General features: G+C 43.5%; 2 protein-coding genes across 3 annotated transcripts; one reads left to right on the forward strand and one right to left on the reverse strand.

Annotated features, from left to right (window-relative positions):
* The first annotated feature begins 5,896 nt into the window (after positions 1-5,896).
* On the forward strand, positions 5,897-23,853 carry LOC105278004 (kinesin-like protein Klp98A). 2 transcript variants are annotated; one of them, XM_011336776.3, is made up of 16 exons: positions 5,897-6,237; positions 8,772-8,841; positions 12,860-12,970; positions 13,754-13,870; positions 14,422-14,667; positions 14,757-14,929; positions 15,094-15,499; positions 15,623-15,907; positions 16,194-16,607; positions 16,694-16,891; positions 18,601-18,723; positions 19,311-19,406; positions 19,478-19,615; positions 20,012-21,061; positions 21,142-21,411; positions 21,676-23,853. In XM_011336776.3, the coding sequence occupies exons 1-16, from the start codon at positions 6,191-6,193 to the stop codon at positions 21,919-21,921; spliced, it is 3,990 nt and encodes a 1,329-aa protein (XP_011335078.2). In that variant the 5' UTR covers positions 5,897-6,190; the 3' UTR covers positions 21,922-23,853. The 2 variants fall into 2 exon arrangements, with proteins under 2 accessions (XP_011335078.2, XP_011335079.2); XM_011336777.3 differs by lacking the exon at positions 18,601-18,723.
* LOC105278005 (presenilin-1) lies at positions 23,053-27,807 on the reverse strand. The gene is made up of 7 exons (XM_011336778.3): positions 26,996-27,807; positions 26,478-26,725; positions 26,069-26,278; positions 25,749-25,969; positions 25,401-25,661; positions 24,905-25,170; positions 23,053-24,829 (listed from the first exon to the last, which is right to left on the reverse strand). The coding sequence occupies exons 1-7, from the start codon at positions 27,128-27,130 to the stop codon at positions 24,674-24,676; spliced, it is 1,497 nt and encodes a 498-aa protein (XP_011335080.1). The 5' UTR covers positions 27,131-27,807; the 3' UTR covers positions 23,053-24,673.
* Positions 27,808-27,970: the final 163 nt, after the last annotated feature.

Genomic DNA, 27,970 nt, shown 5'->3' on the forward strand with positions numbered 1-27,970 from the left:
ATGAGATAATTATTGCTCGAATATGAAGATTATGCAGTATAATAAAAAGAAAGAAAATACTACTTAAGGTTAAAGAAACGTTAATACGAATTTGTATTACGAATTTTTGTGTATTTAATTTTTATAGAATCTGACTATGGAGGTTAGAGAAACGAGGATGCGTCGACAGTGGAATCGTGAAGATTTGGCGAAGGCTGTAGCAGCAGTATTTTTATAAAACTATCTAATAAAGTTTTTTAATTGCAATACTGATGTATTTTGCACTTTTAACACCGATTTCTCGAGGTATCTTATATTAGGAGCACACTTTCTCGATCCTGCGTAAAGCTCTTTTTTCAAATTTTTTTAATTTTCAGAAACAATAATATTTAAATCAGATTTTTCATTTCACCAACCTAAAGCTGATTAAATTCTCTTCAAGATAACGTATTACATTTTAAAATTCTGCCTATAGATTTCCTTACATTCGGCAAAATCGATATGGTATCTCATAATCGGGGACTTTCCTCTATATAATTGCATAAAGTTTACTAAATTTAGTTGTACGGGAATTCTAAACTTGGATATTTCGAGAGCAACAAATTCACAAAATATTACAGGACGAAATCCATTCTGATTTTTCATGCTCGGATCAGCATGAGCGATGTGACATTAAACGGTCAGCGACAGGATCAGGGCATCATCATCGTCATCGTTTCGCCACACCGTATTTAGCACTTCCGGAAGTTCGTCATGCGCCAAAATGGATCGGCAAATCACGCGCCGCAATTGCAATTACGTCAATCTGTTTAGTTATGAATCACTATGCACGGACACGTACGTATCGCATGACCGTACGGCTCTTCAAGGTTCTCGCGATCCTGTCGTTCGTCTCTTTGCGAGAGACGTGGAACGTTATTTGCGGACTACCAGATATATTTTAGCGGACTAAATTCTTCCTTAATAAATAATTAATATTAAAATATTAGAGAGAGAAATGTTCCTTAATTAATATTAAAATATGTTAAAATAAGTAATTAATATTAAAATACAAGTCGCTGCTTTTTAAAAATTTTCTTGTTTATATTTCGGGAAATTCTCTTCGTCATCACGCATGTATATTCTTTGCATCCATTTATGAAAGAGAATATCTTAAATGTTTGTATTTAAAATAACGATAGTATTTCATAATAATTATTTTAATAACTGTAATATTCCTCAACAAATAATTTTTTACACAATCCATCAAACTCTCTTAACCGTACAATATAGCTTTCGGTACAATAGAGTCCCGTTCGGAAAATCGGAAATGTTCCGCCTCGTCATTTGTGATCGGATCTTTTGTTCCGCGCAATGGGCTCGAACGAAAGAAGAGATGAGTTCGCGGAAGCGAGGAAGCGAATGCGCAACGCGCGCGCCGTTATGCGCACACGAAGGAGGCGTACCTATATTATCAATGCGTGCGCGGATTCTTTTATTTTTCCCGTTCGACGATTCGCGCATGCGCACTTAATCGACCGCCGTAAGCGACCGATTAATCTGCGTTCAAAAGTCGCCAATAAAACTGCACACGAATATTTCGGAAGCACGAACATGGAATATTATTCATTAATACCCATACAGCACGGCAAGATTGCCGCAATATTGCAGCAACATTTTTCGGCAAGATTGCAACATTGCAGAACCATTGCGAAATGTTGTTGCAAGAGTACTGCAAGATTGCAGCAACGGTAAAATGTCCGCTTTCAGAAATATTGCTACAAAACGTTGTAGCAATATTGCAGTAAAATATACATGCAAACTACTGTGGAAATGTGCCAATATATGGTTGAACTGGATCTTTTGTGCCTAATAATATATTTCGCGTTAATGTATGTATATTTTTCGCTTAACAAACTATGCAGTCACGTAATTAAATTTAATTATGTGATTTCTTCTAGCTTCAACTTGAGACTGCGTTTCAAGACCGATAGTAAACGGTCTTAAAACGCAGTCTCAAGTTGAATCGTAGTTTAAGCGAAGACTGTACATAAATTCATGTAAAAAATATTATTTGGCACAAAAGATCCAGTCCAACGATATATTGGTACATTTACTTGATTGTTATAATAATCATGACTAACATTAATATAAATACACACATTATTTTACGTTATTTTAGATTATACACAATTGTTGGCATAATAGCTTTAACACGAAGTAAAACCATTCTAGAACACATGGATCTTTTATGAGAAGTTTAAAAACCACTTAATGTATTAAGATTAACATGCCAACTTGTACGTATAATAACGCATAAGTTTAATTTATTTTAATCTTAGGGTTTGGAGGTAATAGAAAAATTTATATATTGGGTTGGCAAATAAGTTGGTTCGGTTTTTTAAGGTGGAATAAAATACAATTTTTTTGATACACGAAATAAATTTTAATCAATTATATATTGACCATTTTTACTGATGACTTCTTGCCATCTTTCCACCAACTTCATTATGCCGTGTTCGTAAAACATCTGAGGCTTATCGGCGAAAAACTAATCCAGGTGTCTTTTGACGTTCTCTTCATCCTTGAAGATTTTTCCGTTCAAAGAGTTCTGCAACGACCGGAATAAATGATAATCGGAAGGGGCCAGGTCCGGTGAATACGCAGGATGAGGCAAAACATCCCAGCCAAGACTGAGTAATTTGTTCCGAGTTGTCAATGATGTGTGAGGTCTGGCATTATTGTGGTGGAAGACAACACCTTTTCGATTTATCAATTCTGGACGTTTTTTGCGGAGTGCTTGGTCCAATTTTGTTAACTGCGAGCAGTATGTGGTTGAATCAATCGTTTTGCTTGACGGTAACAGCTCGTAGTAAATGACACCTTTGAAATCCCACCATACGGAGAGCATGATCTTCTTCGGATGCAATCCTGCCTTCGAGGTTGTTTGTGGTGGCTCGCTGCTGTGTCCCCATGATCTTTTCCGCGTTACATTCTCATAGACGACCCATTTTTCATCTCCTGTCACTAACCGCTTCAAAAATGGATCGTTTTCTTGACGTTTCCGCAGCAAATCGCAGATGGATATGCGAGTGGCCAAGTTGGCCTCGGTTAATTCATGCGGCACCCACACATTGAGCCGAGAAACGTATTCCAGTTGGCGCAAATTGTTTTCTACGCTTGTATGAGATATATTAAGTGCTGTAGCAATCTCTCGCACCGATTGGGATGGATTTTTATCGATGATAGCTTTGACATTACTTGAATCAATCTCGATCGGGCGACCGGAGCGAGGCGCATCATTGACGTCAAAATCTTCAGAACGGAATTTGGCGAACCACTTTTGACATACGCGTTCTGTTAAGGCATCATCTCCATAAACACGGCATATCTTTTTATGAGCCTTTGCAGCTCGTTTGCTCTTCTTGAAATAATAGAGCAAAATATGACGATAATGCACGTTTATTTACTTTCATTTTTACAGCTACGCAGCACACACAATATTGATGTTAGTCAAACCAAAATTTACAGAAAGGTTATGTGAAACATGTACTTTCAAATGCACTCTGAAGTTGCGCGATAGTATCGAGAAAAACAAGAGTGAATTGGAAAGAAGTTGCACCGAAGCAAAAACCGAACGAACTTATTTGCCAACCTAATACATATATAATTAATATAAAAATGCTTTCAATCCTATGTGTATTAAAATTATTATAATATTAACCATTTTTGAATACTTACTCTAATTGTAAGTGATACACAAACGCACAATAAAAGTACATGTTATTTTCACAATATTTTACAATGTTGCTGTAACGTTGTTTAAACTATATTGCAAATTCATGACTATACAATATTTCTGCAACATTGCACTGCAATGTGCAAAATTGTAATATTGCAGCAATGTTGCTGCAAACTTTTGTGCTGTATGGGTATCTTGATGTTTTCATCGAGCGCTAATATAGTTTCCAGCTCAATTTTGCGGAGCGAAAATTGTTAGTTTTCTCTGCTTCAACGATTCGTCTGAAATTTCTCGTTCGTCTCTGTCGTAGGTGGTAACGTTTTCCAACCAGTTTTCAGATGCGTGCGCAAAAGCGTGCAAAACATCAAAATGTTCGTTGACCCGTGACACAATGTCCGTTAACGAGTGTCCGTTTCCCTCCCCTCTGCTGTTTTAAGGGGTTACATACCTCCATAGCGGCGAAAAATTGATATGTTTGGGGAATTTTTTTAGGGGGTATATCTGAAATAATAAAGTAAAATATGAATTGCACATGATTTACTGGTTCTTTAAGTGTAAAAAAATAATTAATAATAAATTTTTGAATATTAATAAAATGAAATTTTGTGGCATTAATTGGATCGCTGCTGAAAAAATGTCCCCTCAGAGTCGGCATGATATCTTCTTGTAACATTGATGGATCTGACAAATGCAAGAAATTTCTTGTAAAGTAATGTTGTAGTTATAGTCTGTCGAGCCAGATTTTTTAATTTCAAAAAACTAAACAATTTATGCCATGTCAAAGTTGAACTTCATGTTTTCATGAAAAATTTCGGTCTTTAATTGTTTATAAAAATTGTATTAAACAAAATTGCAAAAAAATGGCTCGACAGACTATAGACAAAACGATTACGAAGATTTGAGAACAAAAAATTTTTAAAAATATTGAAAACTCTTCGAGTTATCGTGCCGACCGTGTCAAAAAAACTGGCTTCGAGAAAAACGCGTTTAAAGTTTGAGAAGTAAAAATCGTGTAAATATTAATTTTTGTAGTGAGCTTAATCTCCCATTCCAATTTCATATTGCGTGCCTTCCTTCTCGATAATTTTTATATTTTGTGCAGTTTTCTGTAATCTGTGGGCTGTTCGAGCTTCTTTGCGGTAGCCTGCGCCGCACGCAGCAGCTGCGCGCCGCGGCCCGCCTCCTGACGCGCGGTCATATTTATTGTTATATCTTCGTTACGGATTGGAATTTTTCACTAATTCTTTTTTTATTATATTTTTAAAAGTATAAAGAATGAAAATCAGTAATAAAAAAAAATCGATTGTTTGAAAATTCTGGAGGTATGTAACCCCTTAATCATCACCGCATTGCCATATGGTTTTTGATTTACGGGCGTGTATATACGTGGCGGCAGGTGCTCCGTGTCCTGGATAAATGCCCGGCCAGGCAAGTGCACGGGGCAATAAGACAACAGCGACGATAATGACGACGACGACGACGACGAGAGCGACGACGCGAATTCTCGCCGCGACCGCCGTTACGCGCTTGAGAAACCGCAAAGCGATTTGATTTAGCGTCCCCGCTCCCGCGCCTCACGTTTTGCCCCAGAGCGTGGGTGACGTGCGCCGGTGCGCGCGCGGACGCGTGCAGCAGCTCGGCCTTCTCCGAGATTGTGAGCTGGCAAACAACCGGCGATGACGTCACCGCGCCGTAAGACGCGAGGGCAGAGGCGCAGGGCTTAAACCTGTTCGAGGAGCGCCCTTTGAGGTGTACGGTACATTTCTCCATTCTCGTAGTAGAGAATGGTCAAACATCCTCGTTACTAAATTAACGGATGATATATACATTGCTAATAATAATAATAATAATAATTCGTTTAAAAAGTAATCAAAACTGAGACATTTAAATATTTCAGTTTTGCATTTTCTGAAGTTCTTTTTTAATTCTATTCCGAGCATCGATGTAGTATTTTCCTCAACATACGCGTATCATTATTTTAATATATTATTATTTGTTCCTTTAATAAATAACTAATTCGTATATCCGCCTAAGTTGAATTTAATTTGTGTCTCAATATTTAACAGTTGCGGGTGACACCGGCGCCTTCAACGGCCTTCGAGTGGCTAGACTGAGTCGCAAACGAGCCGCGCATGCGCAGCTCGCTGCGCTCGGCTCGGCTCGGCTCGGTTCGACGACGCAGCTGCCGCTCTGCCAGTTCGCTCGCGGTCCTTCGTGAGTCGCGAGCGTGCGTGCGTGAGAGGAGGGGGGATGATGTCGCTGCTGCCGCTGGCCGCGCTCGAAGCTCGACGAGGACGCCAGCAGCGTCTTCCGTAGGCGCGCGCGACGCCGCGCGTGAACGTCGCCCCGTGTGCGTAGGGGCAGTGGGCACGCCTTCGTCTTCACAGTGTCGCCGTCGTCGCAAGAAGAAACGACGGCGAAGGGAATCAAGCTTCTCGCGCTCGTCTCCCGTCCCGCCTCCGAGCCCGATGCGCTCCTCCTCGCGAGACCATGGCTTCGGTGAAGGTGGCTGTGAGGGTACGACCCTTCAACAAGAGGTGCGTGTGTCTCCGTGCAACTGGTCAATTGGGGGGGGAGGGCCAGACAGCTGGGGCTGCGACTTCCCCCTCGGTTCCCGCTCGGTCTGTTTTCTCGAGTCCGTCGCGCGACGTGAAAAGAATCTGCGATTACAACATGCTCGAGGGCGGCGGATTCAGCGTTATCATCGCCTTCGGTTTATTCGAGTTTCGAGTTGTCAAATTGAAAATTGTGCGACCGTGCGTCGCGAAGGGAAATTCCCTTTCCGCGACGTCCGTCGGTCCGGATGGGCGCTCCGAAAGGTGCGCGCACGCCGGGGCGTGCGTCGCTACCGAACAGCGTCGAGCGTAACGTACCGAGCGGTCGGTGTCGACCAATCGAATATCCAGCGAGCGACACATTCCGCGGCAACATGCTACCTCGCATCGGATCTCTTTTTCACGATCGCACGAATGTTCCCGTCGACTCAGGGGGCAGATTGGGGCTGCGTCGTCCGAATTGGCTGCAGCGAGTGACGTCCTCAAGATGTCCGAAAGGGACATTTCGGTCACGTTTTCGGACGTCCTTCCTGGACTCGCGTGTCCTGAACGCGTTCTTTGGATCGCCATCGGTCGATACTAGTTGATTGTGCAATCAATTTGCAGTCAACAACATCCGTTGTCGTTATCGTCGTCTTCGTCCTCGTCCTCGTCCTTGTCGAGGAGGACGTTGCGTCGGTGGCGTTATCGATCACTAACGAGGTATTATCGGCGTAGGAATCATCGTGCAATATTGCCGAGCAACAAAGGACACGGCTTGGTGCACGCGCTTTCGGAGTCATTGACGATTCATCATCATCATTCTCATCATCATCATCTGTTCCGATGACTCGATCCTTGTTGCTGCCACTCGTGCACTCGATGTTATTGCATAAAAAATTAAAAATAGAAAGTGAAGGCTCTGGTATACGAGAAGCAAATAATTTATCGATCTTCCGGCGTGGACCGAAGTTTTCACTTTTATCGCACATTTGTTTCTTTGCCTTGCTGCACGGGTTACCGACTCTTCCCGTGGACTTTACGGACTCTGGAACTTACAAGTTAGAAAAAAGATATCGATTCAAGTCTCGTTTGATTTAGTAATTCAAACATAGATTATCATTGACGTTTCGATTCGGTTATTTAAGGGGGGAGCCTGCTTTAGAACGTTGAAAATAAGGTATATTTTACGAATTGTTTTTGGAGAAACTATACAGCGGATCATTATAAAACTTTTATGCATTTATTAGTACATGTTTAAAGATAAAAAAATTATTTTTTTATTTGAATATATCGCTTGTAGAGGTCGTCCTGGAGAAGTCTTAGTGCAGCCGCGTCGCCGGCATTGCAAATTGGTGAGCATTCTCCTGCCTCCAAATTTCGTCTAAACTGAAAAATTGAAATATGTTCTCGTTATTTATGAATTCCCATCGTCGATGAACCAAAGAGAGAAGAAAAAAGTTGAAAAGTGCCAAAATGGTGGAGCTTAGAACACAAAAGTACGATTTTTAGGCAAAGTTGTTGAACTTTTTCATGCAAAAGTAATTGTTTAACTTAATGTTTTTATGAATATTAAAGGTTCATCGACGATGGGAATTCATAAATAACGAGAAAATATTTCAATTTTTCAGTTTGGATGAAATTTGGAGGCAGGAGAATGCTCACCAATTTACAATGCCTCCAGGACGACCTCTACGGGCGATATATTCAAATAAAAAAATAATTTTTTTATCTTTAAACATGTACTAATAAATGCATCAAAGTTTTATAATGATCCGCTGTATAGTTTCTCCAAAAAAATTCGTAAAATTATACCTTATTTTCAACGTTCTAAAGCAGGCTCCCCCCTTAAGCGTGTAACAGGCAAAAGGGAATTTTACGTCGGAACTTTCATCCGCATTTTGTACGGAAGGGATGTTATTGACAGCGCAATATTGAAGAAATAATCGACCGCTCGCTTCAGAAAAGATTTCGTAGCGAACTCGAAGTGCTTCATAATCCGATTTCGATTCCATTCAATTTTTCTTTTCACAGAAAAGAAGGATTGCGACAATAATATTGCGGGACAGAACGCGCGTTCTGTGGCAATCTTGCTTCGTCCAAAGTAGCGTAAAAGGTTTCAGCAAAACGCAGTGATGTCACATACTTACAGTTAGTTTGATAATATCAAGCATTATATTTACGAAAAACAGAAATTCTGCAGCTTCGAGAAAACAAATGGGAAATTTGGGGCAGCCTTGCTTTTCTGAAACGACGAGTGGATTCAATTATTTCGTCACGCCACGTACAAGAGCTGGATGAAGTGACGATAACTCCGGCCCGCTCTCTGTATTGGATTGATGTTATTGACAGCACGTGACACAATTATGTCATCGTGGTATCGACTGGTGTGCATTTACTGCGGTCGACGAACTAACGTTTCGCGCGCAAGCCGATCCGAGATTCGGTTCGCGAAGCGACGGAACGGCCGTCGTCGTAGATGGAGAGATCGACAAGTCGGATGTAACAGCGCGACGTCTGTCGTTGTTGCTTTGCAGGGAGGTGGCGATGAACGAGAAGCTGATCGTGCAGATGGACGGCAAGAAGACGCGGATCTTCAATACCAAGGTAAGCAAGTTGCGCGCACACCTCATTTTGTCCTATCGAAATTTATATAAAAATTTGCACATATTCAGGTTTGTGTGCATTGAAAATGATCGCTTTGACTTTAATGGACTACTGTAAGAAATTCCACATGTGAGAGGGAAGTGAGAGAGTATCAGAAAGAAAAAAGCAGAGAGAGAAAGAATGTATCGACCAAATCTAGACTCATAAAGTTCACGTTTAAATTGCAGAAGTTTCATTTCGTTTAATTAATTAAAATTTTATTTTATTCCGATGTATTAATTATAATATTATATGCGGTATTTCGCTTTTTCTGTCACTTTATTTGTATAATTTTCGCTTATTCTTCATAGCTTCTTTCTGCTTTTGAAGGAATAACTTCAGGCTTCCAAATAAATGATTCCTGGTAATGATAACATAATAACTGGCCGAGCTGTCTTTTTTTCTCTTGGCGGTTACACCTCGGCAAGCGCAAGCGCGACGGCGAATTCCGAAGCCTCCAGTGGTCATTATCAAACCGGGTTAACGGCTCTCGCACGGACGCGTGATTTTCGCCTCGCCACCGGTGCCAATGCCGGTCTCGGTTCTTGGTGAGAACGCGAATTCGATCGCGTGCATTTGCAACGTTACCAGAAGATGATCGCTTTGACTTTTATGGTGCAGCTATAAAACATTCCATACGTGTAGGAAACGAGAGGGTACCAGGGAGAGGAAGCAGGATAGAGAAAGGGGGAGAAAAAACCCTAATTAGAAATTGCTAAGGCTTGATGAACCGGAAAGTGTTCAGAGTTTGCCTAGAGTTTGCATGCACAGCAAAAAACTTTGTGTCAAATTTAATCTGAATTTCGAACTTCGAAAAATGTATTTTATTTATTCGAGATCAAATATTTGCTTTGGAAAATAGATATCTTCTTTTCATTCTTCTATCGATGTTGCCTTAAGGAGACCTTTATTCTAGAGCTTTATCATTAAAACCCGTTAAGAGAGATTTATCGAAACATTAGGATGGAAAATTGCCGTTATTTGTCAGGAAGAAGCAACTTGAATTATTGAGCGAGGGAATTTGCAGGCTTGTTGTGCTATAAAGATGATCAGTGCCGGATAAAATGGGATGCGTGGGCAGTTTAGCAACCTGTTTTACAAGGGGACGCGCCGGCGATGCTAAAGGCGGTTGTCGCGTATTCGCGTTTTGGTTCCACGTTTAGAAACTGAAGGCCCATACCGTGATGCAAGCGCGGTTACATCAGCGCCAGTTCATCAGTCATAATTACGGCCTCGCAAAATGCCGTAAAATCAGCTGAAACTGTACATCGCGAGTTTGTCATTTTCTGTTGTTGCATTGCGTCGTATGTCAAACTCTGTTTTTTATTTTTACGATTCGCTGAGAAATGTCGCAGATCTCAGTCTGTCATGCTGTCAATTAAGATAAAAGCGATCTGCTTTGAATGCTTTGATTGTCCCGATTATTAATTGATTAATGAGCGATTGTAGTAAAAATTGGAAAATTATAAGCCTCTCATTTCCAGGAAATTTAAAACGTACGAGAAATAAATTAATTGCAATTAATAGTGAATTGTTGTAGCTATGTACAGCAACTTGAATGTAGAACTTTGTGGCATTACTGTAGTACTGAAGAATAATGATCTTAAACGGACTTTCTAAAGGATTTCTACGTTCGAAGTCGAGAATCTTTTCTTCTTCGCCATAGCTGCTACAATGCTTCCAGCTCAGTGTCATAATTTCTACTCGAACGAATTCGACGGATTGCTGAGATATAATTACTAATGGCCTCGTGACTGATTACCTCGCCGACAAGTGCCTGCGATCGAAACAAGAGCGAAAACGTGTCGCATTTATATACCGTGGTATTTATTATTCCCGAATCGATCTTAAAAAGGAAATTACGCAGATTAAGTACAAGTTTATAAGTTCATTTCAGTCCCATTAAAAACTCAAGGATCACGATAATTAGATAATTCTTCTAAAATAAGTCCACGAAATTTCTCGGTTTCAATCCTTTCTGAAACATAAAAATGAAGAATTCTATATATATATATGTATATAGAAAATAAAATAACTATTTATTTTCTACTATTTATAACATTATTACTATTTATTACTATTTATTACTATTTATTACTATTTATTACTATTTATAACATCACATATAATTATTCACATTACATTATATTACCTTTTACAGAAATGGAACTGAGAGTCGCTTACGAAACAAAAAGTCTCTCTCTCTCTTTCTTTCTCTCTCCGATGGTTAGCGGAATCTCCTTGCTGGAGGATAACAAGCGGGCGGCGAGGAGAAAGTGCGAAAATCTCGGCTGGACCGCAAGAAGCAGCGACGCGTGTTGCGCCGCGATCTCGCCTCGACGAGCCGCGTGATCGCGGCTACGCAATCGAGAGCGATCTCGGCCACGTCTCGTCGTGTCTCGTTGTTGTATAATCGCCGCGTTCTATCCGCATTCAATTAAACCTTATCCGGACGATCTCCCTCTGTTTAATCAAGGGAGATCGCCGGTCCCATGGTGGGCGGGAGCAATCACGAGAGGATCGCAAACGCGGATTCTGTAGCAACCTTGACCGGAAAAGCGAAGCGCGCTTAATCGATCCCGATAAGGGGCGAGCTGATCGACGCCAGCGAATTAATAACACGCGTATCGAATTAGTGGCAATAAACTTTCAACATCGATAGACATAATAGTGGAGAACAGTCGTTGCCAAGTGCAACATTTTAAAAGAGTCTGTTGTTAGATACATGCATAAGTTTTTAGTCTCCTTTTTTTCCAAGATTACTGATCTACTTTTGTGATATAAATAGATGTAGACAGAACAATTTAATTGTCACGTTGTACGTTGTTTCAAGGATTTTAACGATAACTTCTTCAAAACGGTGAGAATAATCTTCAGTCCGAAGTAATTCTTTTCCAGGAGATAATTGTTGTCGAGAGAGAGAGAAAACCAAACTCGTGTATGTATCGATACACATCGTAAACATGTTTGGTAGGTTCGACGTGACTTTTAATTCATGAGTCACTCGAGCTCATTGTGTTTTACCGTGAGAACACGCGTTGCCAGCCTATTTTCGAACTGTGCGTATGCGTCGCGACGGTAGTTTAGCAATTTGCATGTGCACGCATTGCGTTTGATCGCTTTCCAACCGCGGCGTGCTCGTGCACATCGCATGAGCAGCGTGTGAAATCGTAGAGGCGGAGATCACTTCAGTTTTACTTTTTAACCGCCTGCCATACTTGTCTTCTTGCATAATGCAGCGCGATGTTCCCACCGATGTGTCGTCAGTTACGTCGACTCACATTCGAGCGGAACGCACAGCTGCAACGCGATTATCATACGATTGTTTCTCGCGGATAATTAATACGAGTTCAACATTCCGTGCTGAAAATGAAAACGAAAACAGAGAGAGAAAGAGAGAGAGGGGGAAAGTATGCAAAGTGTAGCTGAAAACACGAATCTTAAGAATGTTAATATTGAGATGGAAAATGTACAGAATATCAATCAGATCAGATATCAAATTCAAATCAATCCTTCGAATTTTTAATATAAAAATACCAAAACATTAATATTACATTATCAGAAAAGAAGCTATTTGCAAAATGTAGCTAATTTAAAAAACATTTCAATGTAAAAATATGTAAAAAGTGATAATATCATAAAAATACCAAAACGATAATATTACATTATCAGGAAAGCTATTTGCGGAATGCAGCTAATTTAAGAGAACATTTCAATGTAAAAATATGAAAAGTGGTAACATCATCAATGAGTGCTCCAGTTTCAATACAGAATTTATGTACATTCCAGTCGACATCGCTCTCGCCCCGATTGTTTGGCACTCTCGCTCCCCTCCACTCCTCCAAGTATTTCTTGCTATTGTTAATCATTCGCGATTCGTTTGTGCAAATAATTGTGCGCTAAAACGGCAATTGAACTTTAACACTTAAACGCGATAGCAAAATGCTACGAGTAACCACCGCCGCTTCATTATTTACAGACACCGGATAGCTGCAGAGATATCGACCGGGGAAAGTACAAAGACTTCACGTTCGATCACTCCTACTGGTCCTTCGACCCGAACGACGAGAACTATGCTTCCCAGGAAGAGGTGCGCGTCCTGAAATCATCGATACTCTCTCGATGAAAACCTGCGACGAAACGGCGAAAAAGAAAAAGGAAGACGGAGCAAAACGACAGCCGTCTCGCAACAGAAGCTAGCGCGCTGATCCAATTAAAGCCGTTGACCTTGAGAACGCTCGCGATAACGCCACCGCGTGTGCGGAAAGACCGAGCGGATCGCGCGATTTATGCTCGCGCAGCCCGCTGATCCGATCGCGCCGATAGCGACTGGCGATCGGCAATAAATGCGACGGAGCCGCGAGCGATCGCGTGTCGGCTGCATTGGCGTAAGATCGTTGCTCTCGTCGACGACGATGCGATGATCGGTTGAGGCCGAACGCTGCTCGCCGCTTTCCTTCTTCAGGAACGAGAGGAAAGAGTATGTCGAAATACCGACGTATTATATAGAATAATCTCGTTGTCGTGCAATAATTGTAATGCAATGCGCGAATGTTGTAACATTTGCTAAGGCTGCGTGGGTATAATCGTTACGCAAAGCCGGTGCGAGCCCGCGTCGCGAGCCGCGACTTAATTAAACGCAATTATGTAAAATGATTTGCATGTATGCGCGATCAACGCTACGCCAATGGGCGATCTGTGTACACGCGCGCGTACGTTTTCGTCGCGTTTACGGTAGGTCGTTTGCCGACGAGGCGAGACAACGGGACCGATAAGGCTCCTCGCTCATTGTCCGCGAGACGTCGTATTGCTCTGGTCTGTCGCCGATCGATCGAGGAGAATCGCTAATTCAATCGGCCTCCCTTTTATCCAGGTTTTCTACGATCTTGGTACGGACGTAATAGAAAGTGCCTTCGAGGGCTACAATGCCTGCGTTTTTGCCTACGGCCAGACAGGATCCGGGAAGACCTTCACGATGATGGGCACGCCGGTAATGTGATAGTCTAGTCTGTCAAACGGATGTCCTCTTTCGCTTACGGTTGTTGTTCCCGGCGCAGGTGGGAGAAGGAGTGTTGCAACGGCGTTTCTTTGTAGTCTGAAGTATGCTCTGAGCAGAAGAGGGAGACAAATGAAGTGAATGAACGAGTAAAAGCGAGCGAAATCGAACTCGCGAACGAGTCAAAGTTGCATTGTCTTATAACGAAATGTCGAATTTCTGTAGCAAAAACAATGTAAAATCGCAATTGGTCTGTCAACTCTCTTTTTACGTTTTTTTTTTTTCAGACAATATGGTAAAAGTCTGTAAGGTGTTTTATTATTCTAATGTTATAGAATTATAAATAATCACCAAAGAGTCGCAAACTCTTGCCTTTTTTCAAGTCGTTTTTTGGTCGTACTATTGATAATTCTGCAATGAAGATCAGAGTTAACAATTTATCTGCCAATTGCAACTGATCACCCTTTTTCCATCTTCAATGGGACTAGAAACATTGATTTAGCCTTTTTTTCTTGTAATTTATTACATACGCACACGCACCGCAGGAATCCCAGGGGTTGATACCACGGATCTGCAAGACGCTCTTCGCCAGAATGGCAGCGGGGAAAGAAAGCGGTGCGTCTTACAGGACGGAAGTGTCCTTCTTGGAAATCTATAATGAGAGAGTGAGAGACCTGCTAAGACTGGACCAGAGCCAATCCCACTCGTTGAGGGTACGGGAACACCCCACGGGTGGGCCCTACGTACAAGATCTATCGTGTCATCTCGTCTACGATTACTCGGACATTCAGGTGAGCCGTGGGATCATCTTTCTCGGGGGGGGGGGGATAACACGCTTCTCACTTCACTCCGCCACGTCGATAAACACTTTCGCTTCCAGGAATGCATGGTGAGAGGTAATACGCACAGGACGACGGCCAGCACAATGATGAACGACGTGAGTAGCAGGAGTCACGCGATTTTTACGATAACCTTCGTACAGGCCGGCCTCTCGGAAGGCAACATGCCGTCGGAAACCGTTTCCAAGGTGCACCTAGTCGACCTGGCCGGAAGGTAGTCCCGAAAAAAGAAAGGCAATCCGCAAGCCGACCTTACATTTTTTCGATTCCGTCGCGCGAAAAAGAGAAGAAAAAGATATAAAAGAATGAGCGAATAAAGAACGAAGGAGCGCAGAGCGAGTCTTAAAATCCTCAAGATTGTTCTTGTCTTTCCTCTAGCGAGCGCGCGAACGCGACCGGGGCGACGGGTCAGCGGCTGAAGGAAGGCGCGCATATCAACAAGTCCTTGGTGACTTTAGGCACTGTGATATCCACGCTCTCGGAGGTGAGTTCCGCCAGCGGCGACACATCCGCCAGCAAGCGAAACGCCTTCATCCCCTATCGGGACAGTGTGCTCACGTGGCTGCTGAAGGACTCCCTCGGCGGCAATTCCAAGACCATCATGATCGCCACGATCAGCCCGGCTGAATGCAACTACAACGATACTCTGAGTACGCTCAGATACGCGAATCGCGCGAAGAACATCATCAACAAGCCGACCATCAACGAAGATGCGAACGTCAAGCTCATCAGAGAACTCAGGGCGGAGATAGAGAAGCTCAAGTCCCTCATCGACAAGAACATGGCGAGTATCTCGACGAACGACGCTCCCGCAGCGTTCCCCTTCCTGATGGAACTTCCTGATTACTATTCTCGGCGAAAAACTTGTATTAATTCGTCTGACCATCATTTCACTTGTTATTTATAGAGCGTGGAAAGGCCGCCGCAAGTGTTGCTGGCTCAAATCCAGGAGAAGCAGGAACAGGAGAAAGTGCTGACCGAGGAGTGGACGGAAAAGTGGCGAGAGACACAGCAGATTCTGCAAGAGCAAAAAGCGCTGGGACTGAGAAAGAGCGGGGTTGGCGTTGTGCTCGACTCAGAAATGCCTCATCTCGTCGGTATCGACGACGACCTCCTCAGTACTGGCGTCACGTTATATCACCTGAAAGAAGGGAAGACGTTGGTCGGCACGGAGGAAGCACCAGTCGTCCAGGTGACAATATTTATAAATTTAGAAATTATTCAAAATGTTAATCATAAGAGCATAACATACCAAACATTAAAATCATATAATAGAAATATGTGAAAAAGAAAAATAAAGATAAGATATTGGAGATAATTTTTAAATAATTAAATTTTTAATTATTAGAGATAATTTTTAAATTGCTGAGATATATTAAGATTAAAAATTACGAAGGACGCATCGCGCGAATTTTTAAATAATAAGCGTTTAAGAATTATCTATTGTTTCATTAACAAATTATTATTATGGCAAACAGGACATTGTATTAACCGGCGCGGACGTGGAGGCAGAACACTGCGTGGTTGAGCTGGACAATGGCGTGGCGACGCTACACCCTCTATCGCCCCACTGCTGGATCAACACCGCTCAAGTGGACAAACCGACTAGGTTGTCCCAAGGCTGCATCATCCTCCTGGGCAGAAACAACATGTTCCGATACAACGACCCGGCCGAGGCGGCGAAGCTGCGGAAGGAGGGCGGCTCAGGCAACGGCAACCTGCAGTCGACGGTCGTCAATCTGTCGAGGTTGTCGCTCCTGAGCTGGAGCGTCTCCGACTTGCATGCTTCCTGCTCCAGCGACAATCTTCTGAACTCTAGTGAGGACCTCAGGGCGGTCGAGGAGCTAGAACAGCAGAAGGCCGCGCTGCTGAAGGAGAAGGAGGACTTTAAGGTTCGCGCGTAGAGCAGGCAACGCCTGCGCTTGTCCACCTGAGAATCGCAGAATTCTACAAGTGACATTACTCTATTTCTCCGCAGAGAGAGCAAGAGGAACGCGAGGAGCGGTGGGCTGCGAGACGCGAGGCTCTGGAGGGTGCCCAGCGCGAGTTGGAGCGCGAATGGGGTGCGCAATGGAAGGAATGGGCGGACGCGATCGCTGCCCTGGAGGCGCGGCAGCGCGAGCTGCGCGCGCGCCGGCACGTCCTGGAGCAAGAACGGCGGGACGAGATGACGCAAGTAAGTGACACGGACGCGCCTCCTCCGGAGTCGCCGGACCTGAACGTAATCTCGATCAAGTACCAATTCTACCTCGTCCTTGTCGCTATCGGTGTCCTTATTTGCTTGTCTGGCAACATCATCATCTACTCGCACGTTTGTCCGTTGAACATGTGACATCCCCGGTGTGTCTCTCGGTGGGCTCCCGTTCTCGTTTCGCGCTGCCGCGTCACGCTGCGGGACGACGACTCGCGGACGAGCGTCTGCGACTGCGTCTCGGGGTACGGCCGTCTGCGAAACGACACTTCGGTCCAGGCTCAAAATTCTTACGACTAAGATTACGCGGTACTGTCTGTCGATGTCTAGCAGGCCTATCATGTGTATAATTCCTCTCTAGTAGAAAAAAAAAATAGAAACAAGAAGACTCTATCGTTGTCTTCTGCGATGAGTTTTGCGCTCGAGGGAGATCTATCTGTACCTAATTCGTGAGATGTCTTGCACGCGAGATCATCTCCTGATACCTCCGATCCGGCCTCAGGATTCCTCGGATATGTTGCGCCTACGTTTAACATATCGATTAACGTAATTAAATACTCACAGATTGTTTATGTTAACGACTTGCGTGTTCGCACGTGAATGTGTATATATGAATAAGTCGCCGATTTACGTACAAATGCTAGTGCTGAGGAGATATTGCCGGACAGAGAGAGATGGCATTCCCTGGAATGTTACATATTACTTAAGTAGAGAATGTTAAGAATGAAGTATGTACATACCTTGGGCTTGTTTGTATAGAGATACGTCTATGGGTTTGTTATGCGATGAGATACACACACAGAGATATCGAGGAGACTAATTATTGTTATATATATATATATATATATATACACACACACTGATATATTGTTGATTAATAAATTTTTCATACGAAAATTGGCGTTTGATCCTCCACGAAACTTTGCACGCACTCTCACTCTGTTTTTCTGTTTCTCTCTCTTTCTTTTTCATGTAAATTCTTAGGATTTATTGCAGTTTCGTGCGATTGTTAACAAACCCACCCGATTAACAAACCCAGTCAGTTCTCGTTGAACTCGTTCACTGTCGCCTCGCACCTCGCGATTACGTCCGCATGCGCGCACTGTGTATACTTCGAGTATGTACTAATCAGTAGGGTAAGGAGAGGCAGTCTTATCGTTCTCTCGAGGTAACGTATCACGCGAGGCAGTGGCACACTCGTTAGTTATACGTTTTATTTTTTTAATCCCAGATTTTTCGTTCAGTTGAAACGACGCGTTCAGTAATGCCGTCCCCAGCTATAATGCTAGTATAGTTTCTCTACTAACGTACAGTTAAGAGATAGACAGTATCCTCTTACGTGCATCTTAAAAAAATATCTTTATTATTTTATTGCCGTTAAAAGATGAGCTGCCCACGCATGGGGCAAGCTCGTTTATTTTTCTCTCATTGGTCTCATAAGCCGTTATTATTTTCTCATCCATTATCATTTTCACTTTCAGCAGCCAGTGGTATTTAGCAACCGTAAGCGATCGCTTTAATCTGCGTACACGTAGATTAAAATCTGTATTATTATGTTTTTATTTAATTTCTGTATAAAAAACATTATCTTGTCCGCAGGGCCGATCAGCCGATTTAATTTTGATTAATTTCGCATTATCTTCTGTTGATTATCCCTTTTGTTAACGCATCGATGTGTGTGTGTGTGGTACCAGGTAGAAAATATGTGTAGGGAAGTCGCCTATCTGCGCACATTATTGCAGTCCAAGCATCGGCAGCTGCAAGAGCTCGTCAGCAGCCACGAACGCGCGCAAAACCAAAATCATCGCTGGGAGAAGGTAAGGATCCGCGTCCGAAGGCGAGCCAACACTCGAAAACACCCAAGCAAGTCCCGCAAGTCTGCAGCACGCACGCATATATCGCACGAATTGTGCGCGCGATGCATAACGTGTGCACTCTTCGTGCATCTGTATCTATAATCGACTTTCCTTCGCGAGAATCCACACGTTACGGACGATGTAACGTTTCTTATTGACGGCATCTCTCCTCGTTACGCGCGACCGCCAATGATATATAGTTGGAACATCTTTCTATTTTTTTTTTTTAAAGAAATTAAAAGCGGTGATCTGTGCAAAAAGAGGAACTTTAGCTTCAATCTCTTCTTCATGGTTTTTGATAATTCTTCAGCTTTATAATTCTGTCCTTCCGAAATCGTTCAGACTTCTCATGAAGATTACGTGTAACAGATTCGTCCAGTTTTCAGATCACTGGTTCAGGCGATTTGAAAGGTGAACGAGTTTGCGTTCCAACTTGATGTTTCAAACTGTTAATTCAGCGTGCGCGGACCTCGCAAGAGATTCTCGGACACGTGACTTCAATTTGGTATTGGTACAAGTATGGAAAGTGAAGTAAATGTGCATTTCAGACGGATAACGGCAGCGACAGCAGCTTGCCCGAGTCCTGGTCCAGCCTGAACGACGAGAAATGCATCGACAGCGTTAGAGAGCTAGTCAATCATCATGTAAGTAGATGCAAGTCGTTTTTTAAATTTTGTTCAATCACTTTCCACTAATACGTGATCTATCTGAACAGAAAAAAGAGTTGGCTGCTCTAGAAAGCGAGCTGCAGAGCAAGGTCCGATCGCTGAACGAGCATCAGAGCAAGGTGGACAAGATGGAGGAGGAGCTGATGGAGATTGCCAAGAGGCAGAAGCAAATGTTCAAGGCGGAGGTAACTTGTCGATTATATTTTTAGTTTAATAATATTATTAATCCATTATTTTAATAATATTTTAATAACATAAAAATCGATATTTTAATAATACTGATATGAGCACGTACTAGCTTAATATTTCATTTTTATCAATTACAATTTTTTGGCCCTGCCTTGAACCTTCTTCAAAGATAATATTAAAGATAATGCAACAGATTTATCTCATTATTATCCAATTTTATTTCATTTAATTTTAATCGAAATTGAGATATACGCACTTTTATGTCAGCCGCTTTTTCAGACTCTCACGTGTCCATATTAATGTCCTCGTAGATTTTCATTTTGTTAATTATTATAATAAAAACTGCCGCGGTTGCTCTTTTCCTGAATGATTCTCACACAAACAATTTTCAGTTGGGCATCGCAGGAGTCTCGGAGAAGAAGTTGTTGCTGGCGAAACGAACTGAGGAACAGTTGCAGGAGATTGTGCGGCGGAAGCAGAGCCTATCGTTGGACCTAAAGCGCGCCCTGCCCGCGTCTCCAGGTGACGAACGGTCATCGTACGGCGAGACGGCGTCCGACTGCGACTCGAAGTCGCTCTTCCAGGAAGCGACCAATAGGAAGCACCAAATCGCCTCGGCATTGAAGCTACTGCCGCAGAGCATACCAAGCTCCATCGACACTGCGGAAACGTTCCACACGGCGGCGGCCGACTCGCCGGAGCTCCGTATCTTCGAGAACGCCGACGCGATGCGGAACAACGCCATGAAGGTCGAGAGAGAGAACAACGAGGAACGGAAGGAAAATGGCATGCGAGATGATCATTTAGCGCAAGACGATGCGAATCTGTCCCAGGTGATGGATGAGAACTTGACTGACGTGAGCAAGGTCGCTTCCACGGAGTCGATGAAGACTGATGAAGAGGAAAGGAAGCTGCAGCTGGCCACGGTGACCCTCATCTCGGAGAACATGCTCCAGGACTCGCTGGAATCGCCGATACAGCAGAATCCGGCGATGAAGAGGCTGAACCAAAGAATCGCGCGCCAACGGATGATGGTGATGAGATGCCTGGACGCTGGCACGCCGTCGAAGGAAGATCTCAATCGGCAGATAATGATACTGCAGGATCTGCAGAGGCAGCAGATCGAACTGGAGGTGTCGCTGCTGGAGGACGAACGGAAGAATAACTCCAGCCGGCAACTCCAGTGCGAGGACGACGGCGCCGGCAACGACGATCGGCTCGTCGTCAGCGAGACCGAGGACTATGTACAGCACGAACCAAATGCTTACTGTAGTGTTGTAGAACCTACGAATAATAGCTCCGCTATTCTGTTGACGGTAGCGCAAACCAGATCTCAACTTTTCAGGAATAACAGGCCTAACGCTAACGAACAAGAGTCTTTATCGGAATCGTTAGCGTCCAAAAGATCCTCCAATCGAGGCTACTCGACAGTTTATTTAACGGTAAGTCGTTGTGAGATATTCCTCTTTAATTCTCGCCTGTTTTCTGATTATCATGATTATTCTTCATGTTTCTTGCGCAGAGCCAGAACCGAAGCGACCGTTTGAGCAGCCCATACTCCCTAACGATCACGAGGTCCCTACCGTCGTTGATAGCGAGCAACGGCGATTGCGACAGCGTGATCAACATGATCGTCAGCGTACCGTCGTACGTGATACGAGGAGCTGGCGCATCCAGTCACTACGAGTATGAAGTGCGAGTCGTTGCACAGGACGACACCTGGACTCTTCTGCGTAGATACAGAAGATTTCGGGAGTTGTATGTATCGATGCGACAAAAGTACGGTAGCAAGGTACGTTTATTTGAGATAATCGCGAAGTTGACACAAGTCACGTCAAATGTCAGTCTGCTGAAATTTTTAAAATAATTTCTATTCGCTCAAGTCATAAAATAAAAAATAAACTAAAAAAATTTCAAGTTTGCGTGTGTGTAATCGTTGAATTGAACGAGTCTAATTATCTCAAAGCAGACACGGATGACTCCAAGTATTTCTATAATCGCGGATGATATAAACTCACGAGGCAAATAATTTCATAGGCTTTCTGTTCGTTCGCAGGTCGCGGCGATACGCTTTCCTCCACGCCAGGTCTTTCCAAAGTACGAGGTCGTGGCGAGGCAACGACGAAAACGCCTCGAGGAGTACCTCCGCCGATTGATCCAGGTTTGCTCGGAGCTGCCGCACTGCGAGCCCCTCTACAAATTCAACGGCAATCTTAGCAACGTAGACAAGCAATCTCTGCTAGAATTCAGCTCCTTCTTCAGACGCGGCATGTTCGAGAGCAGCAAATATGGGACTAGCTAAGGTACACCGTCGCGCGATGCAATACTCGGTCTTCCTCGGGTGTCGAGGAGGCGGCCAGCAGTAAAAACAAGGAGACGGAGAACACGGCGGACGTTCGCGATCCATTGCGTCTTTTCCCCGTTTTTTTTTCCACTTGCGAAGACGCGGAGCGCGCGACTAGAGTAAGACATCGGCGAAATATCGTAGCGCAATGTAGCTACACAGGACGAGCCGCCTGACACTCGTAACTGTGACGTTTCCTGAACTATCCGACGTCGTGTCGCGGCAGACTACGCCGGATTCTCTCGCGACACAGCCGATGCATAGTTCCCAATAAGTATTAAGAATTATTTAAATTATTTAATTGATGAGCGGGTTACGAGCGTTGGGTGAGAGTCCCACACGATTCCTTAGTCGTTACGAAACTGTATGCTTCCAGAAGTATGCTTAGCGATTGTAAGACTGGTCTTAGAAAATCAACGTTCCTTCCCCGATATTGTCTGGAGCGCGTGGATGCAAGCTCGCTGGAGACAATAAACGGAACAGCAACGTAATATATTCTTTAAGAGAGAGAGAAAGAGAGAAAACACAAGAGTAAGAAAATCATCTATGGGCGTTTGGCGAGGCAAAACATATCGCGTCATAGTGTGATTTTATATTTTTTCCTTTACAGATATTTTCCTAATATCTTTCTCCTGATAGAGTTCGCAATCACGAAGTGTACCTTCCTTCGCGAGAGACGTAGTCGGGTCTTGTAGTTGATATCAGAATTCTGGTTAAGTATTATAAACGGCAGAAAAAGAAAAAAAGGGAAGAAAGAGTACGCGGGACGTTATTGTAGAATTACGCGAGATCAGCCGACAGCGCTGACCACGCAACCGCGCATAGTTTGCTCGTAGATAGCGCCGGAGGTTTATTTATTTTACACGCCGAGTAGCGTTTTGTACGCAACTAGGGTTACCAGATGCACTCTTGCAAGAGTAAATATACTCTTTTTGAGGTGGTAAAAGAATACTCTCCACTTTTTAACGGTAACGATTCCGTTGATGCCAGTGATACGTGCAGCTTTCCAATAGAGGATTTGTACAGCGTGTGGCGCCTGACGTACACTGGGGTGTATTGAAATATCAGTTTCACCCCACTTGTTAAATGTTTTTTTTCGTGTTCCGCAATTTTTCGGATTCTTCTCTGCAATGTATTCTTTTTCGATGCCATCTGGTAATCCTACACGCGAAGATCGACACCGAGCGGACTTTCCGTTAATAGCGTAATAATTATTGCTGCTTGTAAAGTTAGCGGTGTGTGTTACAAACACGAGAGACGTCATATCGCTGTTGAAGTTCTTCCGGTTCCGGGGATCTATATATGTATAGTATATACGTTACATAAATAATATTATAGCGCGCGAGGAATTAACGGTTGAACAGCGGGATGCATTGTTATGCGATTATCGGTGTTTATTCGAATAATAATCGAAACGAAACCAAAGCTCGATCATGACATGACAATTTTCATCGTTTCTAAAGGATTTACTTGCTGTCGTCGCGAATAACGATTGGTCGGATCGATCACCAGACTGTGCGATTGCAGTATTAAAGTTTACCAAAAAAAAGAAACTTTTTATCGGCATGTAAAAGAAAACAAACCGAACTCGAGAAGACATTGTGTGATGATGCGAGAAGACCGCTTCCTACGTAGCCAGGACGGACGTTTCGGCCTCGTGTCTTCTCACCGGATCATCCTCGTCGAGATACGCGACGAAAAAAAGAGACGAAAGGAGACAATGTAACAGCTTATCAGTCTCGCGAGGAACGCTATCGTTCAGCATCGTAAAATTAGGATCTATAAACTAAACGCCACAACGTACGATAAATATGCTTTTCTCGTATAGAGTACGATTAAAAATATTTACTCCCCCATGGCTGTGTGTAACCGGACTCGAGAAAAAAAAAACCCCCAAGGAAACACCCTGGCTAGTAGTTTAGTAGTAGCGAACTCGGCGCTCTTCTAGTGCACGACAACCCGCTCGTCTTCAACGGGATTGGCGAACATCGCGCGGTCGTTCATCGAGCGCGCGAACGAAGGCAGTTATTACTTACGCATTCGGACGTATTCGACATTTTACCTCACGTTTCGTACCACGAGAGAGAGAGAGAACGGTCGTCATCGTCGTCATCCGCTTTTTTTATACTTGAATCTACGAGACCTATGTTCTGTAAGTGTAACAACGGAGTACAATAAATTGTTATAATGCAGCGCATCCTTTCGCCCGCTTTGTACCACGCACGCACACATACATACATACTTTCGCACGCCGCATCAAACGTACCGCACCGCTCAGTTCGGTAGCGAGGACTCGCGTCGCTCGCGCGAGCTCGCTTCGCGTAGAAAAATACTAGGTAGCTACGCTCTCTATCGTTCTCTCTATTCTATCTATCTACGTTAGAAATTTAGATTATTTTCTTTTCCTTTCCTGTGAGCATTTCGCGATACAAATATATTTGATATATTATTCTCTGACGAATATATATACCTGATTAAAAAATGTAGGTACTCTTTGTCGCTTGATCCGTTCGAAACTTCACTTCGTGCAGACAAACGGCGAGGATCAAGTCAAGAAGCACGGGAACTAAAGGCGACACACTCGAATGAATACTAAACGGGTAAGTAGACGGGCATTGTCCGCCCCCCCCCTTCCCCCTCGCGCGAGATATTTGATTCCTGCAATAAATTAAAATGATAATAGGACGCGGTATTTGTCGCAGCTAGATCCTTAGATAAACACTTGTTCGCTCGCTAGGCTGTCCGCGAACGGCGCGACGATCACCCGTGTGGCGAAGTAGAACGTCAGCCCGAACGTGATGGAGATCGGTAACGCGGGTAGCGCTTTCTTGAATATGGCCAAGAGCAGCAGCGTCAGGCACAGGCCCTGCAAGAGAGACAGCTCGTCAAGAGAGCTTCGCACGCTTCTCGTTCATTCAAGCACAAGTAAGCAAATACGCACAATGAGAATAGCGACGAAACAAGCCAACGTGGTGTTCCAGTCTCCGTAGCTGGACGCTTTCCCAACGAGCACGCTGTAGAATATGAAGTCGCCGAGACCCAGCTTAACTCCGCGTTCCTCTTCAGCGACCGCAAGCAACTGTCCCGGTTGTCCTTGCTGTTGCTGCTGCTGCGGATCCCGCGGACGATTCTCTTGCTGTCTCGCGCTCTCCCTCCCTGTGGACGAGTTGTCGCGTACCTCCTGAGCGCGTCTCGCGCTGCGTTCACCTGCGCGATCAGGATCGAATTAGCTCGGGCATTTGCAACGACGACTTTTGAAGCAAACGTAATATCGGCGACTTGATGCAATACATAGAATTGATTTGTGATTGTATTATCTGTGTAATAATCTGATCCATTTCTGTTTTGCCTTGACTACTTTAATTTTATTAAAATTTTATTAAAGTAAATTTAATTAATCTTCTTAACGATTCTTGACGACTGTTGATAATCCTTACCGTGCGTTTCTACCCATTCAGAAGTGAAACCGCCCTCCTCCGCGTCGCCCGACACGCGATTATTTTGATTGTCCGCTTGATCACGCGTAGGCGACGCCGCGGCGTCTCCGGACGCCATCGTAGCTGCCTGCACGTATCCGGCATAGGCATACAAGATGGTGGAGGAATATATGAGAGCAGGGAAAATAGACTCGTTCCGTTCCTGCGCCGTTTCGACGAGTATTCTCAGCGGGCCCTTCGGTGTCAAGACCGCAATCAGATCTAAGTGTGCCAACAAGAACAGCAATGAATAAAATTGTCGATCTCTCTCACGGTGTCTTCACTTCTTGTCCCTGGGAAGCTTCTTACCCCAAATACTTATAACACCAAGCACAACCCAGGCCGTCCATTCAGGTAAATACTTGATGAAAACGAGCGCCATTAAGGCGGAAATGAAAATCAGATAAGCCTGTTGGAGCTGCAGTGGCCCTTGCCAATGAATACAAATCATTCCAACTACACCGAAATTCCATAGGACTATACCTAATGTAAATAAATCCATTGGAATGTTATAAGCTTTTAATACTTGCCTGTAAGTAGAAACATAATGATAATTCTTCCTGTTCAAGCGTCTGATCGATGCGGAACAATCAATTAGATGTAGAACTTAAATATAGTCTCGCACTTACTCGCAAAACAAGGCGGAGAACATTGACAGCAAGAGCAGAGAGCTTATAATCAGCCAGCCATGTATGGTCTTGTAGAATCTGTATTTATACAGGAAGATAAGTATCACAGTCATAAACACGATGACGCTCATGAGGATCATTGAGTTGGCGAATGCCTGCCAGACCTTGGTACCCGTCTCATTACTTTCCTCATGAAACGGAGTATACACTCTACGAAGAAAGAAAAAAATACTTTATTTAATATTTAAAGTACTTAAAAATTTCTAAACAAACTCCATAAAATATTCTCTAATAAAAAGAACTATGGAAAAATGTCACAATGAATTTGTATCAAAAATTGACGCAACTGATCAAGAATCTGGAATTAAGTTGCAATAACTTTCTCCTTAAAGCGTAAAGCAACACTTACAAGTACATTCCCTTGGTCGTGTAGAAGTGTACCGAGCTAATGGTCGCCACTACAACCAGCATGCACAGCGAGACGGGAACAAAGAGCTTGATCACATGAGCTGCACCATACTTTAGCTCTTCCTCCTCCTCGTCTCGGTAATGCCTCAATCTATTTTGATTATTGTTGCCGGATGCGCCGCGCCTGTTTGACCGGGCAACGGTTGTACCCGACGCCTCGAAGTGTACCTCGGGCATCCCATTTTCCACCTGTAACAGAGAACGTGCATCATTTTTCAATAATTTTCCTTGGTACTCAGACAGGACAAATGCTAGATTCAAAGAACTACGTCAAGAGCTACAAAGCTATCAATAAACCTCTAGAATCTGCTTTACAATTTTAGGATTTGCTTTAGAATTATTTTGCCTCATCGAAGAGAGAAACTTGACACATTAAGAACAACAAGGGACACGTGGAAGGTCATGCGGAGAGGAAGACGAGGCGTGGATCGCTCGCTCGCTCGTGTGCGAGGGGATTACCTCCTCGTTGGCGGTCCTGGTGCGCGCTTTGCGACGATCGTTGACCAGGATTGGGTCGTCCGTGCGGGACTCCGCGACGTGGCCGTCCATCAGGCTTGTGTACTCGTTCGCCGAATCGTAATCACTCTCAGACATTCATCAAAGCCTTGAGCCCCTCGGACGTGCGGGACAGAGAACTCTCGATGCCTTGACAGCTCCTGCCTACCACCCTCGTGCTACTTCGGCGCTCTCGGCACGCCCCGCGGTTGATTTCGTCGGTGCGTCGCAGGTCACAAACGAAGGAAGCAGCATAAATCGCGGTTAGACTCTCCCCTCACTCGCTCGAGTCTTCACTCGACTCGTGAAATTGCAAAGGAAAGCAGAAGCCTCGCTACTTGTTGACAACCACTTACAACCTCTCTTTTTCTAACTTTTGTCACCCTCTCTCTCTTTCTCTCTGTCTTTCTCTTTCTCTAGTAGCGCAAGTGACTCACTTCACTGCGCGATCACCATCTTTAGCAAAAAGGACAAAAGAGCTGTTCTTTTTTGCACTTCTCTATTGCACTTCCTGCGTTCAAGTAATGCAAATGTGAAGATAGGTTTAGATAAATCGCGAGCCTGTACTGCAGCCCACAAATGTGTTATGTAACTACACGTTGTACGGAAATTAATCAGCGAAGCAATTTTATAGAATTAATATTTTGTCCAGTTTTTAATTTCTTAATTCATTCTCAAGTTTTTAAGATTGATATCCTTCTACAAACTTTGTTCGTGTTTCGACTTAATTACAACAATATTAAGCAACGCTTCATAAAAATAATATATGAATAATTAAACAATTAATTATTTAGAATTATATAAAATATTTACTAATATTTAGTATTTTAAATACGCGTTAATCAAGAATGTATAATTTACACATTATTTTAGCTGTTCGTTAAGCTATATTATTTAAAAATAAAGATACATGTAATTTATTATTTTAACTTATGCTAT

The sequence above is a fragment of the Ooceraea biroi genome, chromosome 1 (assembly GCF_003672135.1).
Source record: "Ooceraea biroi isolate clonal line C1 chromosome 1, Obir_v5.4, whole genome shotgun sequence".
NCBI classification, from domain to species: domain Eukaryota; kingdom Metazoa; phylum Arthropoda; class Insecta; order Hymenoptera; family Formicidae; genus Ooceraea; species Ooceraea biroi.

What these genes read in the sequence shown, in the direction of transcription:
- LOC105278004 (XM_011336776.3), top strand. Translation starts at nt 6,191, where the DNA reads ATGGCTTCGGTGAAGGTGGCTGTGAGGGTACGACCCTTCAACAAGAG. An exon ending in GGCGGGACGAGATGACGCAA is followed by an intron (nt 16,892 to 18,600) that starts GTAAGTGACACG and finishes GTGTGGTACCAG; the next exon opens with GTAGAAAATATGTGTAGGGA. An exon ending in AGCAAATGTTCAAGGCGGAG is followed by an intron (nt 19,616 to 20,011) that starts GTAACTTGTCGA and finishes AACAATTTTCAG; the next exon opens with TTGGGCATCGCAGGAGTCTC.
- LOC105278005 (XM_011336778.3), bottom strand. Translation starts at nt 27,130, where the DNA reads ATGTCTGAGAGTGATTACGATTCGGCGAACGAGTACACAAGCCTGATG. An exon ending in CCAGGACCGCCAACGAGGAG is followed by an intron (nt 26,726 to 26,995) that starts GTAATCCCCTCG and finishes TCTCTGTTACAG; the next exon opens with GTGGAAAATGGGATGCCCGA. An exon ending in TTCTCCGCCTTGTTTTGCGA is followed by an intron (nt 25,970 to 26,068) that starts GTAAGTGCGAGA and finishes TTCTACTTACAG; the next exon opens with GCAAGTATTAAAAGCTTATA.